This window comes from Nansenia antarctica (genome assembly GCF_963989245.1).
Source record: "Nansenia antarctica genome assembly, chromosome: 8".
Lineage (NCBI taxonomy): Eukaryota > Metazoa > Chordata > Actinopteri > Argentiniformes > Microstomatidae > Nansenia > Nansenia antarctica.
The window spans coordinates 31,026,011-31,040,794 of NC_137678.1; the positions used below are offsets into that span (position 1 = coordinate 31,026,011).

Below are 14,784 nucleotides of genomic sequence, written 5' to 3' on the forward strand. Positions count from 1 at the left end.
AGTATCTATCATCATCATCATCATCCAGAACTACTCTACTGATGGGCTCTCTCTGCCTCCAGAACTACTGTACTGATGGACTCTCTCTGCCTCCAGAACTACTGTACTGATGGACTCTCTCTCTCTGCATCCAGAACTACTGTACTGATGGACTCTCTCTCTCTGCATCCAGAACTACTCTACTGATGAGCTCTCTCTGCCTCCAGAACTACTGTTCTGATGAGCTCTCTCTGCCTCCAGAACTACTGTTCTGATGAGCTCTCTCTGCCTCCAGAACTACTGTACTGATGGACTCTCTCTCTCTGCATCCAGAACTACTGTACTGATGGACTCTCTCTGCCTCCAGAACTACTGTACTGATGGACTCTCTCTCTCTGCATCCAGAACTACTCTACTGATGTGCTCTCTCTGCCTCCAGAACTACTGTTCTGATGAGCTCTCTCTGCATCCAGAACCACTGTACTGATGGGCTCTCTCTGCATCCAGAACTACTGTACTGATGGACTCTCTCTGCATCCAGAACCACTGTACTGATGGTCTCTCTCTGCATCCAGAACTACTGTAGTGATGGGCTCTCTCTGCATCCAGAACCACTGTACTGATGGACTCTCTCTGCATCCAGAACCACTGTACTGATGGACTCTCTCTGCATCCAGAACCACTGTACTGATGAGCTCTCTCTGTATCCAGAACCACTGTACTGATGGCCTCTCTCTCTCTGCATCCAGAACTACTGTAGTGATGAGCTCTCTCTGCCTCCAGAACTACTGTACTGATGGGTTCTCTCTGCATCCAGAACTACTGTACTGATGGGTTCTCTCTGCATCCAGAACCACTGTACTGATGGCCTCTCTCTCTCTGCCTCCAGAACTACTGTACTGATGGGTTCTCTCTGCATCCAGAACCACTGTACTGATGGGCCAGGAGTCTCTCTGCATCCAGAACCACTGTACTGATGGACTCTCTCTGCATCCAGAACTAGTGTACTGATGGGCTCTCTCTGCATCCAGAACTACTGTACTGATGGGCTCTCTCTGCATCCAGAACTACTGTACTGATGGGCTCTCTCTGCATCCAGAACTACTGTACTGATGGGCTATACTCTCTGCATCCAGAACTACTGGACAGTCACAGTGTTTCACAGCAGTGGGGAGGCCTCAACCTTTCGCTACGCAATTAACTTCTTTCACATTTCGTTTCACATTTCCGTCATCGTTTCGCGCGAGTGTGTGTACTTGTGTATGTGTGTGTGAGTGTGTGAGTGTGTGTGTGTGTGTGTGCGTGAGTGTGCGAGTGACTGTGAGAGTGTGTGTGTGAGTGTATGCATGCCTGTGTCGGCGCAGATTTATTTGTGTGTTTTATCTTGCGCTATGTGTACTGTATGTGTGTGATTGATTCCACGCTGTGTTTGTGTGTTCGTCTGTGCTGTGTGTGTGTGTGTGTGTGTGTGTGTGTGTGTGAGTGTGTGTTTGGTGCTCTGCGTGTGGGAGGCAGCCTCCTGTAGCTCTGACACATTCCGTGGCCTTTTAAAGAAGGAGCGGAGCGGCGTACACACAGCGTGGGCCCCCCCCCCCCCCCCCCCCACCACCACCACTCAACCTTCATCACTGTATCTACCGACTCCACTGGGGCAGAACCACACAGCACACACACACAACAAGCAGCCTGACATGGGCCGACAAAGAGAGTCTCTAGTATCTCATGGGCTTCGAGAGAGAGAGAGAGAGAGAGAGAGAGAGAGAGAGAGAGAGAGAGAGAAAGAGAGAAGGGAGGAGAGCAATACTAGTGCTCTAGAGAGAAAGGGAGACAGAGCAGTGCTCAAAAGAGTCAGAGGAATAGAGTGAAAGACAGAAAGATGTGTGTGTGTGTGTGTGTGTGTGTGTGTGTGTGTGTGCGTGTGTGCGTGCGTGCGTGTGTGTAAAGGGCCCTGGCAGCACTAATCAGACTAACCGTCTTCCTTTCTGCCTCCTAGGAGTGGACGACGGGGCCGACATCCCCCGGGACATGGTGGTGGGCATTTACGAGCGCATCCAGCAGAGGGAGCTGCGCTCCAACGAGGACCACGTCACCTACGTCACCAAGGTGGAGCAGTCCATCGTAGGCATGAAGACGGTGAGAGGCCAGGCAGCTACAAACACCTACTGTCTATTCGGTTGTTAAGTCTGACGTCAAACGTGACGTTTAGCAGTTTCCGGGTCCAAACCAGAAATTCCCTGCACCAGAGTACCAGTGTACTACAGCGGTAGAATGACAGTTCAATAGTTTTTTAGACTCGGATCTATTCATACAACAAGGGACACAGCACTTTCCCGTTTTTCCCATATTTGTCAGCGTCTTTGAGCCTCGGAAAAGCGCTATACAAATATAATGAATTATTATTATTACTGAGGCATTTCGAAGAGAGCGCCTCAGCCAACGTTGGACCCGGAAACACGTCACGACTTAACAACCGAATACAACAAAGCGGCCCTGTACTGGAGCCCCGGTCCAGCCCTTCATCTGATGGGATCTTTAGTAAGGGTCTTCTAAAGGGTCTTAGGATTCTAAAAATGCTAGAGGTGAATAGACTCACCCTGCTGTTAACTCTCTCCTTCCTATAGTTTCCCCTGCTTCCTCTTTTAGCTTAACACCATAAGTGACCTAAAATGGAACCAAACATATCAAACCCCTATAGTTAACGATGGCTCTATTCTAAATGAGTGGATGTGGTTGCAGGAATTTCATTTATCGGTAAGTATGCTTTTACCAAAAGGAAATATTTTAAAAAGGGGGCTAGAATTACCATTTAGATCCTATAATGTGCAGTGAAATCTAACTTTGTACAATTAACTAGGAGGGTAAGTTAATCTCAGGTGACACTTAACATTCTAAATCCATTTTAATAGAACATTATTTTAAATGCAGCAGGTATGATCTTTATTTAACCTTAACGGGTTACAAGATATATTTGAAATAAAAGATACAACGTTGTAATAAAATAAAGGGAAATCAAATCGACCCCTTTCCCTATTCTGCCTGTCTTAATCTAGATTTAGCGAGGCCCTAAACAGCCTCGACATAACGCATCCGCCGAACGCTCTCGGTTCCTCTCATCAGCCCCGCTCTGTGTCTCCGTCGCAACGCTGTGTGTGTGTGTGTGTGTGTGTGTGTGTGTGTGTGAGTGCCTGTGCCCTCAGCCAAGGGACTCGACTCTCTCTTCCCCTTCCAAGCGAAGCTATTCGGTTGTTAAGTCTGACGTCAAACGTGACGTTTAGCAATTTCCGGGTCCAAACCAGAAATTCCCTGCACCAGAGTACCAGTGTACTACAGCGGTAGAATGACAGTTCAATCGTTTTTTAGACTGGTATCTATTCATACAAGGGACACAGCACTTTCCCGTTTTTCCCATATTTGTCAGGGTCTCTGAGCCTCGGAAAAGCGCTATATAAATATAGGGACTCGACTCTCTCTTCCCCTTCCAAGCGAAGCTATTACCTCAACCCCCAGCAAGCCACTTGTCAAAGTCCCCACTACTAAGGAGAGTCCCAGTGAGCGCCCCGTGGTGATAGAGCGAGGGGCTCAGACTCAAGGCAACCAGAGAGAGTCTTCTACTTCAAAGGCGACAGGCTCAAGACTGGGGGGATTTTGTGTCTGAGAATTTCGACTAGCGAAACATCGTCGGCCCCCGACTGGGGTTAGACCTGGTCCTTAGGATTCTAAACTTAGAGAAGGTTCCAGACACCGTCGAGACACCCGTCAGCGTTCTCGGTTCCTCTCTCAGCCCAGCTGTGTGTCTCCGGAGTAGCGCCGTGCCCTCTTGACTCCACTCTCACTTCCCCCTTCCAAGAGAAGCGGTTACCTCACCCTCCAACCAACCTCTTGCCAAAGTCCCCACTACTTACTAACACCTATGGGCAGTGGTGGACTCAGGCTGTTTGAAGGGCAGGAGCGAAAAGAAAAAAAGGGCACCTACTGCACAACATGGGACCCCATCAGTGCACATGGTCAAGTTTAGACCATTGGAAGGGCAGCCAATAGGGCACATCCTCTCATTTTCACCACTCAAAAGGGCATTTTTGCCACTCAAAAGGGCACTTAAGAGAGACGTTTTTCAACCGTGGGGGCACCAGGAGGGGCGGTCGCCCCCCCCTGAGTCCGCCAGTGCCTATGGGCGATGCCAAGAGTGAGGGCGTGTGAGTCTCAAGGCATCCAGAGGGAGCCTATTCCTAGGTAGGGATGTAACGACGCATCGCGATGCAGTTAATTATCGCTACAAATATGTGACGGTGAGAAAATGGGTGAGGTGAAAAATGCAATATTTGTTTCGGACAATGCGAGGGATATGGACGTTGCTGAGAGAGAGGCCGGGTTAGAACCACATAATATCACCATGTTAGAGTGTTTTGTCCACACGTTAAACTTGACCACCCAAGCAGTTGAGTGTACCCCGCGTCAGACACTTGCTGGGTCAGATGAGGCGGGTTGCAGCTTTCGCCCACCGAGGCTTTACAGAACCTGCTGTGTTCGTAACTTATCCTAGAATGCTATTTGTGAATGTCTTGTAGCTAATAGCGTTGTGCAATTTAAAACATGCAGAGCTAAACTTTTTGTGTTTTGAGCCCATGACACTTGATTGCAGATTACATGCAAGACTAGCTAACTCACTCGAATAAAGTTTGAGTTCGTATTGACAGGTGGAGGCCACGAAGCTGTCATGCTTGTGCTTACGCTAAGCATGGAGTGAAAGTCATGTAGCTGGCTAACTAGCTAGCATGCTGGTTATCTATCCATGTTGAGAGACATTTGATACACATCACAACATTAATACTGTTACATACATACTGTTTATACACATGTGCACGCGAGCACACACTAACGAACACACCCACACATACACACACACACACACACACACAGACATTCTCTCTTTCTCTCTCTCTCTTCTCTTTTCTCTCTCTCTCTCACACACACACACACACTTCCCCTCACATCACCCTCTCCTTTAGCGTCGTTAGCCAACCCTGTGTCACTAGCTCGCCCCAGCATCGTCAGCAACGGCCATTAGCCATGTCCACCATTAGCAACGCCCCACCATTAGCAAAGGCTCATTATCAGCCCTGCAGTCATTAGCAGAGCTCATCACCGGCGCTCTCTTATACTCTTAGCTTCTCCCTTCAATGAACTCTTAAGATTAGCATGGTTAGCAACACACATCTGTCCAACCGACGTATGGTTCCAGTGGGAATTTGAATCCACAACCGTAGTATCCTAAAGCACCACATTGACCATCCCAGCTATTAGGACCAGGAGAAAAGGTTGTGTTGATTGGATACATACCGGTACTGTACCATATGCCTCATTGGGCCAACCTACATTATCTGCAGATTTAGATGCGGAAAACTGAAGCGGCGACCTTCACATTATGCTCATCGTAATGTAGCGTGACCGGGTTGGATATGATGCGCTTCTTTCTTCAGAGTGAACAGCTCAGGTGTTTTAGGTGATATTAATATTTACCCGGCGTCTCTGAAAGATTCATGAGACGCCATAGGATGACAGAGAGCCAGCTGTCATAGAGAGAGAGTTGATGGATCGATCAGACACCACCCATTCCTAAATATAGGGGCTGTGTGTGCGTGCGTGTGTGTGTGCGTGTGTGTGTGTGTGAGAGTGTGAGTGTGAGTGTGAGTGTGAGTGTGTGTGTGTGGTGTGTGCGTGTGTGCGTGCGAGAGAGAGAGGGGATTAGAAGAGAAAGACGTAAAAAATTAGACATGGTAAATCTCCATAGAGAGAGAAACCGTGGCTGTCCCCATTGAGACGTGTGTGTGTGTGGAGCGTTGTGAGGGATTAGGGTGCTCAACATGTCACTTGGTGTGTGTGTGTGTCAGACACAGGATACTCACACACACACACACACACACACAGCTCCTATGTTTAGGAACGGGTGGTGAGGGAAGAAAGGGATGGTAAGAAGTGAATGCCTGCACTGTACTGCCAATGTATTCTCTCTTAACTCCCAACATATAATAGGAGCCTCAACTCAGTATAACAAATATGGACATCCTACGCTCTCTGAGGTCCATTTAACAGGAGTGTGCAGCGCAGGTGATGACAGAGGGGGACCGGAAAAACCCTCTCCCGCAGTGTGGCCTGATATCCATCTTGTGGAAGGAGTGGGTTGGGAGAGAGCACATAGCGTTTAAGCTAATGACTCAGTGTCCCCCCCATCAGTGTAATGAGAACGCAGGCTTACTGAGGAGAGCCATGCAGGGAACTCTCTAACCTGTAGGGAAGTGGAGGGGGGGGGAGAAGAGAGGGAGGGAGGGAGAGAGAGAGGGGGGGAGGGAGGGAGGGAGAGAGAGAGATAGGGGGAGAGAGGGGGAGGGAGAGAGACAGAGAGAGAAAGGGAGGGAGGGAGAGAGATAGGGGGAGAGAGGGAGAGAGAGAGAGATAGGGGGGGAGAGAAAGATAGGGGGAGAGAGAGAGAGAGGGGGGGGGGGGAAGAGAGAGAGATAGGGAGAGAGAGAGATAGGGGGAGGGGGGGAGAGAGAGATAGAGAGAGAGCGAAAGGGAGAGAGAAAGAGAGAGAGAAAGGGAGAGTGAGAGGGAGAGAAAGAGAGAGAGAGATAGGGGGAGAGAGAGAGAGAGGGAGGGAGAATTAAGGGAATTCAGTGCCAAGGGGAAGGGGGGTTGAGAGAAAAAGATGAGGAGTTGAATAGGAGGGTAAGGGACGTGTTGGATCACAGCGAAGGGATTGCGAGAGGGATCGGTGGTGAGAGAGAGAGAGGAATGGGAGCGTGAGGACGGATGAAGCGGTGCATTGGATCATAGAGGACTGAGGGAGGTATGAAGAGATGGAGGGAAGAATGGAGAGCTAGATAAGAAGAGTGTTTGGGGGGTTAGAGTGTATTAGATTGTCGGGGGCAATCGACGGGGAGGTCGGGGCCGATGGTTGCATTAGATCACTGTTGGGGGGATGGAGAGAGGGATTTAGGAAAAAGATGGAGGGAGGAATGGAGAGATGGATAGGAATGTGAGGGGGAAGGGGGGGATGTATTGGATCATTCTCCTAAGGCCTTTTTACTGTGTAATCTGCTTAAATGGGAAAAAAGCCTTAAATCCTGGAGAGAGGCTTTCAACACTCTGACAGGGCCACTGTGTATAGGAACGTTACTGACCTACAGTAGTTTACCTTAGCTCATAAAACCACTCCTTTCTCTCTCTCTCTCTCATGATAATTGATTTAAGAAGATGTGCCAACACAACATGAAGGGTCCATCCATTAAGGGTCAGACAGTGGAATGTGTGCAATTTTACAAATATCTTGGGACAATTATTGACTCAAATCTGAACTTTGAAGCAAATTGCGAAGCCGTGTGCAAAGAGGGGCACCAGCGTTTGTTTTCTTTGAGGGAACTGTCCTATTCCCACACTGACAAAACCTTATTCTGCCATGCTTTTATTTGAATCGATTTTTATCTTTGGTGTCATGGTTCAATCCAGTCTGTCCCTGTACTGTACACCAGACAGTTACAGTGGATAACTGGCTCCATTTTAAATGACGATTCCCACCCCTTTGAAAGGTGGGTCAGCTTCTTCCTTCTGGACGAAGGTTTAAAAAGTCACAAAGTGCAGGACAAAGCGGTATAAAAATAGCTTTGTTCCAGCAGCCATCACTCAGATAAATAAATCGTAGCAACATTGCACAGATTATTGTATTTTATTTTATCTTTTGGTTTTAGTGAGGATTGGAACATCGAGTACTTTTTATTATTTGCTTAGAAAATGTGTGTCAACATGCACGACTCGTCTACTGCCAAACAAATCTACCTACGGGTACAAATAAAGTAACCTGAATCTGAACCCCTCTCTCTCTCTCTCTCTCTCTCTCTCTCTCTCTCTCTCTCTCTCTCTCTCTCTCTCTCTCTCTCTCTCTCTCTCTCTCACCACCTATCCCTCTCGCAATCCCTTCACTGTGATCCAATACATCCCTTACCCTTCTATTCAACTCTCCATCTTTTTCCCTCAACCCCTCTTCCCCTCAGCACTGAGTTCCCATAATATTCCCTCTCTGTCTCTCTCTCTTCCTATCTCTCTCTTCCTATCTCTCTCTCTACCTCTCTTTTTACACGTGTCACCTCTCTCCTTCTTTTCTCCTATCGTCTCCCACTATAGCTCTATTACTCCTCTCTTTGACCTCTTTCTCTCTCTGATTATTGCTCCTTTCACGACCCTCACTCCCTCTCTATCTCTCTCCTTTTTCCTCTCACCGTCAATCCATCATTTCGATGGCATCATCTCTCTCTCTCCCTCTCTGGGTTACTGCTAAGGCTAAATGAGAAACAATCACTCTCTTTTCAGAGAATCCCAGTTGACAATCTGTTTTATCACTGTTGTATTCGACCCTAGGTAGTGCTTGACTGTAATCCTGTGAGCCCTAGACCAGGAGAACTGTATCAGACTAATGTAATCTCAAATTAATTCTCATGTATTCCGGTGGGGGGGATACACAATTAGTGTTATTTTTATAAAGACCTTGGATAACCCTTATCTCCCTATGGGGAAGTTGGGGGTGGGGGTGTTGTTAGTAGGATCCTCAAAGCTGTCTCTCAGTGAGTTAATCTGATGTCTCATCATGGGCCTGTTTTTTCAGTATGTCATATGACAGACAGCAAGAAAATTCTGCTTCTAAGGTTCATGTTCAATGTTTTATGCGGGGTTTTTTGGTTGTCAGATGAATCGAATTTAAGAAAACAAAACTGTACAATATGATAGCTCGCACTGGAGTTCTTGTCTTATTCTCTCTCTCTCTCTCCGTTTCGTCTCATCACTCCTCAAATTGTTGACAGTCCCCCCCCACCCACCCTCCTCTCTCTAAGCTCAGTGTAAGATGTACAGTAGTGTAGCCAAAGGGAAAGAGACACACTCTTGACCTTGACTGTTACACTCCCCAGTAGAAAAAAAAAGCCTTACAGGCAGAGAGATCTGAGCTGAGTCTCCTGTTGGTAGTCAATGGAGCTTGTAGAGATCAATGGGGCCAAGTCTGCATGGTTCTTACACAACAACACACTCTCGCTGCCTCCCCAACTCATCAACTGTTCTCAGCCATCCATCCTCTCCTTCTTTACGATCCCCCCCTGTTTCAAAGTCTTCGAGACCGGGAAGTGTTTAGAGCGTTGGGTTAATGACCCTTTTTTAAATGGGGGTCGGGGTATCCACTAGGGCAGGCAGCCAGAGCAGGAGTCATCAATAAGTCCTTACACAGCAAAAACCCTTCAATTTATGGGAGGCCGTTATTGACGAGAGAATGAAAGTGTGGCTTGTAAATGAGGGTTTTGTCCCTTTTGAAACAATTAGGATTCTCTTATAGGGGAAAAGGTGGAGTCGTTGAGATGTAAAAAAACGACAATGAAAAACGGTCCAACGATTTCACCCCTTGCCCTTGCACTCAAATGTTAACTTTTTAAGTTACTGGAACAACTCATATCTCCTTACTTCCCTCCCTCCTCTCTTCTATCCATTCACAGGTTCTTTCAGTACCCCACCGGAGACTCGTGTGCTGCAGCCGGCTGTTTGAGGTAACGGACGTCAACAAGGCTCAGAAGCAGGCGGCCCACCAGAGAGAGGTCTTCCTTTTCAACGACCTCATCGTGGTAAGACGCCTCCCACAGTGTGCAGAGGACAACGTAGCGTCCCCTCACCTGGGCGTTCTCCTTTATCACGCAGGATAGAACTCATCCCCAAGTCACCTGACTCATACTGCAGGATGAGCTCACAACTATTGAAAGCCACCTCGACCTCAGACATGTCTGTCAGTGCAGCATAGGTCCTCGCATCACCTCCAGTTGTTTGACCGTGTCACTAACCCCCCCCACACCCGGGACGGTCCCCATCCTTTCATTGTGCCCTTTTGTTGGGAAAACAGCTTCAAAGCCTTCCCTTGCGTCATGTTGGTAGCCTTCCTGTGAGTCATGTTGGTGGTGGCTACTCATAGGGTTGCCACCTTTCAGTCAGAGAAATAAGGGACACCCCTCGCAGTAGGGGCCTCGCTCCTCGGGACCACGACCACCACGGGCCCAAGGGCGGGGTGGGGGCGCCAGTGCTAGTAAATCATAAGTTAAACATCGTTTCAATAAAGCCTTCATTATGATATATTGGAGGAATCACGCAATGCGGGTGGATTGAAAATACAGAACAAACAGCGTACACCCGTATTGGTTCAAAACGGGACGCATCTTTTAACTGTCAGATACGGGACGATTCCGTATTTTAAGGGACGGGTGGGTGGCAACCCTAGCTACTCACACGCCCCGGCACTCTCACAGTGTACCACTTCTCAGAGCAGTCTACGTCCCTTCCCATTGTTTGTTTCATAACTTCATCTTCCTGGCCTTTTTCTTTTAATAATAGATAATAGCACTTTGCAGTGCACCCATAAGCAAAGCCCTAGTCCTGCCGCACAGAACCGAGCGCTGAGGGGTCAGTAATGAAGTGTTCTTTTCGCTCAGGACATTACTCGGGATATGTCGTTCATTTGATCAAAGTCACTTAAAATGGATCCCCAGAATTAATCACAGATGAAGCTTTTATTATAATTAATGCTTCCATTAGGGGGCAACACAGAGGTTATCTCTGTGAAGTATTAAACTACTCACGTAATTACTCAACTTCTCATTTGGAATCAGTCTTTCACAAAACAGGGTTGGAAAATAATAAATAAATAAGCTGCTGTTGGAAATTAATTGTGCCTCCAAGGGGTGGGAGGGGGGTGGGGGGGAGTGAATGCTGATTCGATGCAGAAAGCAAATCTCGAGACATGTAAATGGCAAAACTGTTGATTCTGCACAAAAGAGAAGCACGTCATAATTACATCAATCTCTGAAAGCTTCTGTTTTTTCTTTTTTTTAAACGAAACATTCCAGGGCACTCGTGAGATTTGCGCAAAAATCTCAAGTAATTAACAACGGTTTTCCTGCGGGACGCCGTTCTCTCACCACTGCTTCTCAGTGAGGAAGGCCTGTGAGAAGATAGCATTTTTAGCATTTTTTACAGTGTGAAATTAATCGTGGGGGGGGGGGGACTTCCTCGTGCGCGACGATCGTTACTCTTGCAGCCCTTAAACTTCCCCTTCTCTTCCGTAGTGATGTCAGCATGATGTATTGGTTTAATATGTCTGCCTAGCAAAGGGCCCCCGCAATATCAGAGCAAGGAGATTTCCTCTCCTCTCTCTGTCTGAGAGATTGCTTTACGACAGGATCTGAAATATATCTTATTCTCTCACAAATACATCCTTGTAAAAACACGTGTTGTACGTGGTTTGTACTGGAAATTGAATACTTGGCACAGAATATGTGACACAAGGTATATTGTGTCTCTGAAGGTTATGATGTATTTGAATATTAGGTTGAAAACTCCCGAAATAGACATTTTGTCAGACGATAAACAGCTGCAGCCAAGAGGGCTTTTAAGAATATCTTTATTTTGCAAGAAGGGTCCAATTGAGATTTCTCGATTGACCAGAAAAAAAAGCAAAATGCACTTGAAAGCTACTTGAAAGCATGCCAAGCCAAACTAATCCCTCACCATAACCCTCATGCATTACTGCCTTTGCCTCCAGATTCTGAAGCTGTGTCCAAAGAAGAAAAGCTCTGCGGCCTACACCTTCTGCAAAGCAATGGGCTTACTGGGCATGCAGTTCCACCTGTTTGAGAATGAATGTAAGAGATCCCAATAATTTTCATCTCAGCACAACACCTACTCAAAGAAATGTACTAGAGGAAGAGAGAGAGAGAGAGAGAGAGAGAGAGAGAGAGAGAGAGAGAGAGAGAGAGAGAGAGAGGGAGACAGAGAGAGCTTACCCTCCCCAAATCCTAATTTAAAACAAAAACTGACTGAAAGATTAGCATATTGGAGTAACTTCATCCTCCATCTTTTCACAGTCTCAACGTGCCCGCTGGGTCTGTATACACACACCTCCCCATGTTCCCTTTCATTGGGTCTATAGTATCCAGTGTTTCCCCCAAGTCATTATGCTGCTGCAGGCCTCACAGCTAACTCACAGAGAAGAGAGGAAAGAGGAGAGGAGAGGAAGGAGGAGAAGGAAGAATAGCAAGGCCGCCCTGAGAAACACAGGCAGGCAATCTGGATGGGACCCAAAATGGGTCGAATTTCCCACATTCATTTGATATTTTTAGCTGCTGTGCATGGATAGAATCCCCCATCACAAACGTCACTACAACTGACCGCCTAGAAGCTGTTCGACCACAGATCGAAACTCACCTGGCTTTACCCACCATTGCTACAAAAAATCACAGGAGAACCGTTCCTAGGGGAAACGCTGGTATCTAAAGTGAGAAAATCCATGTCCAATTAGATGTGAAATATGGGGCATTCCGCTTGAACAGCCGACTGTAATGAGAGGAGCTGGTACTTTCCCCCCCCAGACACAGACTGTGCACGATACAGTACACTTGTACGGTACACAATATGTCACACTGTTATATAATACGTTACATATTTATCACACAACCACATTTCCTTCACATCTACCTTAGCAAGTATGTGTGATTGAACACATTAGGCCTGCTGGATTTCACAAGCATATAACACTATAACTGACGTGGAGAAAGACAGGCCGAATGATGGAGCTGTATAGTCACCGGTGGGTTCAACGAGGGAGGAGAGAGTGTGAGAGAGTGATTCGAGAATCAGCTGAGGATAGTGTGTAGGGGAATTGGAAATAGAGTTGTGACTCAGCCCATATCTACTTCCTATGCATTCAGGCAGGCAGGTGATATGAAAATATTAAATCAATCATCAGGATTCCCCTGCAGGCTATAGGGTGGCGCGTCGCCTCGCTCGGGGAAAAAGTGGCATTTAAGGGAGAGTGCTGCTCTTAAAGCAGCACAGTAGATGAGGGATACAAAAAGAAAACGACAATGCCGTATTTTCCCAAAATAATTGATCAGCTCATTCGGTATTTCAGGGAAGAAAGCATTCCGCTGCTTTTCTTTGCTCGTTTGTTGATTTTTTTAAAACAGCGCCAGTCCTAGAAATATATTTTATTCATTCTAGTAGTTACCTGTGTGATTTGTCAACGCTTCCTGTTGTATTGAGGAGAAATGTTTAATAATTCATAAGACGACGACGCTCGTGATTTGAAAATATCTTCAGCAATTCTGTTTTTGTCTGATAGTACCACACTTTGTGGTAAGAGCATCAACAGAACTTGAAGAAGTTCAACTATGCATGTAAAGTAAGCTGACTACATTTACTGTTCTGACTACATTTACCTATAGTCGGAAATAGTTCTTAAAAGGATCATATTTATTTAAGCATTCTTCTAACACTGTCCTTTTTTGCTGTCCTCTTTCAACTGAAACACAACTACCTGACACATTAAGCAATATCACACGAGAGGGAGTGCTGTTATACTGAATATAATATATATTATGATATTTAGTATAACAGGACGACCTCGAGAGTGATATTGCTTTTAGCTATACAACAGTTCTACACGCCCCATTTGTTAGTTAACAGTAATAAGCGACACCAGATTATGATTTGATTTGTTTATTTAATCATTTATTTGGCACCACCAACACAAATAGTTCCACAACTGAACTATTGGAACACGAACACGAACACACACACACACACACACACACACACACACACACACAGCTAAATAATGGTCACTGACTCTCATGGGACTGATGGTTTATGTCGTTTTTATTATGCAATTTTCTTCATCATAAACACACCATAAGAGCTGAATAAAAGAAAAGAAAATATGTCACAGTTTGCACAACATAGCTCATAAACAATATATTTAACCACAATATCCGTGTAGACAGCTCACCAATAAGCATGACACCAAAACTAGCTAATGATTACAGGTTACAGCTGAGCTAACATGACTGCTAACGCTAGTCCAAACTAGCACAAACATTCTTCAATAGTTGGCTCACTTACATGTTCAACAGTTACAAATAATTCCCAGAAATATACCAAATGACAGTAAAATACCTTGTCCGACGTCCTGCCAGGTGCTAAACAGAATTCCTTACTCAATAGACTCATTTCTTTTCACCGTCAACTTTCCCTCGTTTCATTCATAGGCTTTCCTATCAGTGTTGCCAACTCCTCTGTAATGGAAGTATAGATGGCTGTCAAAATAAAAGTCATGGCATAGACACCATATTGAAAATATAAATGTACATTTACAAGTTAAATACAATATAACTTAGACACATTCTTTAAAGGGGTCATTTACAACCTGAACACTTTAGGTCCCTACGTCCTCTTCTGACAACCATTCATAATTTAACTTGCATATTATTTGGAAATATATAATTATTTTGCCATGCAAAGTTTGTTACAATCTGATAGATAACGACTGTTAATGTAGCCTAGCCTAATTAACGATAACTATAGAACACCTGTGCAGTGGAGTGATACAAATAGTCCCACTCATGGAATGTCTCTTGTCCAATCAAATTACTTGGTCGGAACTAACTGTTGAAGAAAGTGTTAAAAAAAAAAAAGTGTTATATTATGTTATACAAGAGAGATCCGGTCCATTGTCTCTATTGGTCAGTTTGCGTTCCAGCCTTGCCAATATCCATGCGCAGGGCTAATTCATATTCATATTACTCCGCGTATTACATTCTTACCGTTGCTTAGCAACCAATAAACAACTGTTCAGCGGAAGAATACACTTACAATAAAACATAGTTCCATTAAAATACATTAATAACAGAATGTGTCTAAGTTATAACCCTAGTCGTCTATCTGTACAGTATA

General features: G+C 45.7%; 1 protein-coding gene across 1 annotated transcript in view; it reads left to right on the forward strand.

Annotated features, from left to right (window-relative positions):
- The window catches only part of LOC308164120 (IQ motif and SEC7 domain-containing protein 3-like), a gene marked incomplete at its 3' end in the record, with an annotated part of 65,389 nt that overhangs the window by 39,957 nt on the left and 10,648 nt on the right, over positions 1–14,784 (forward strand). The window contains 3 exon segments of the mRNA XM_080538271.1: positions 1,973–2,112; positions 9,507–9,632; positions 11,597–11,696. Of these exon segments, the coding sequence (XP_080394397.1) occupies positions 1,973–2,112; positions 9,507–9,632; positions 11,597–11,696 (366 nt within the window).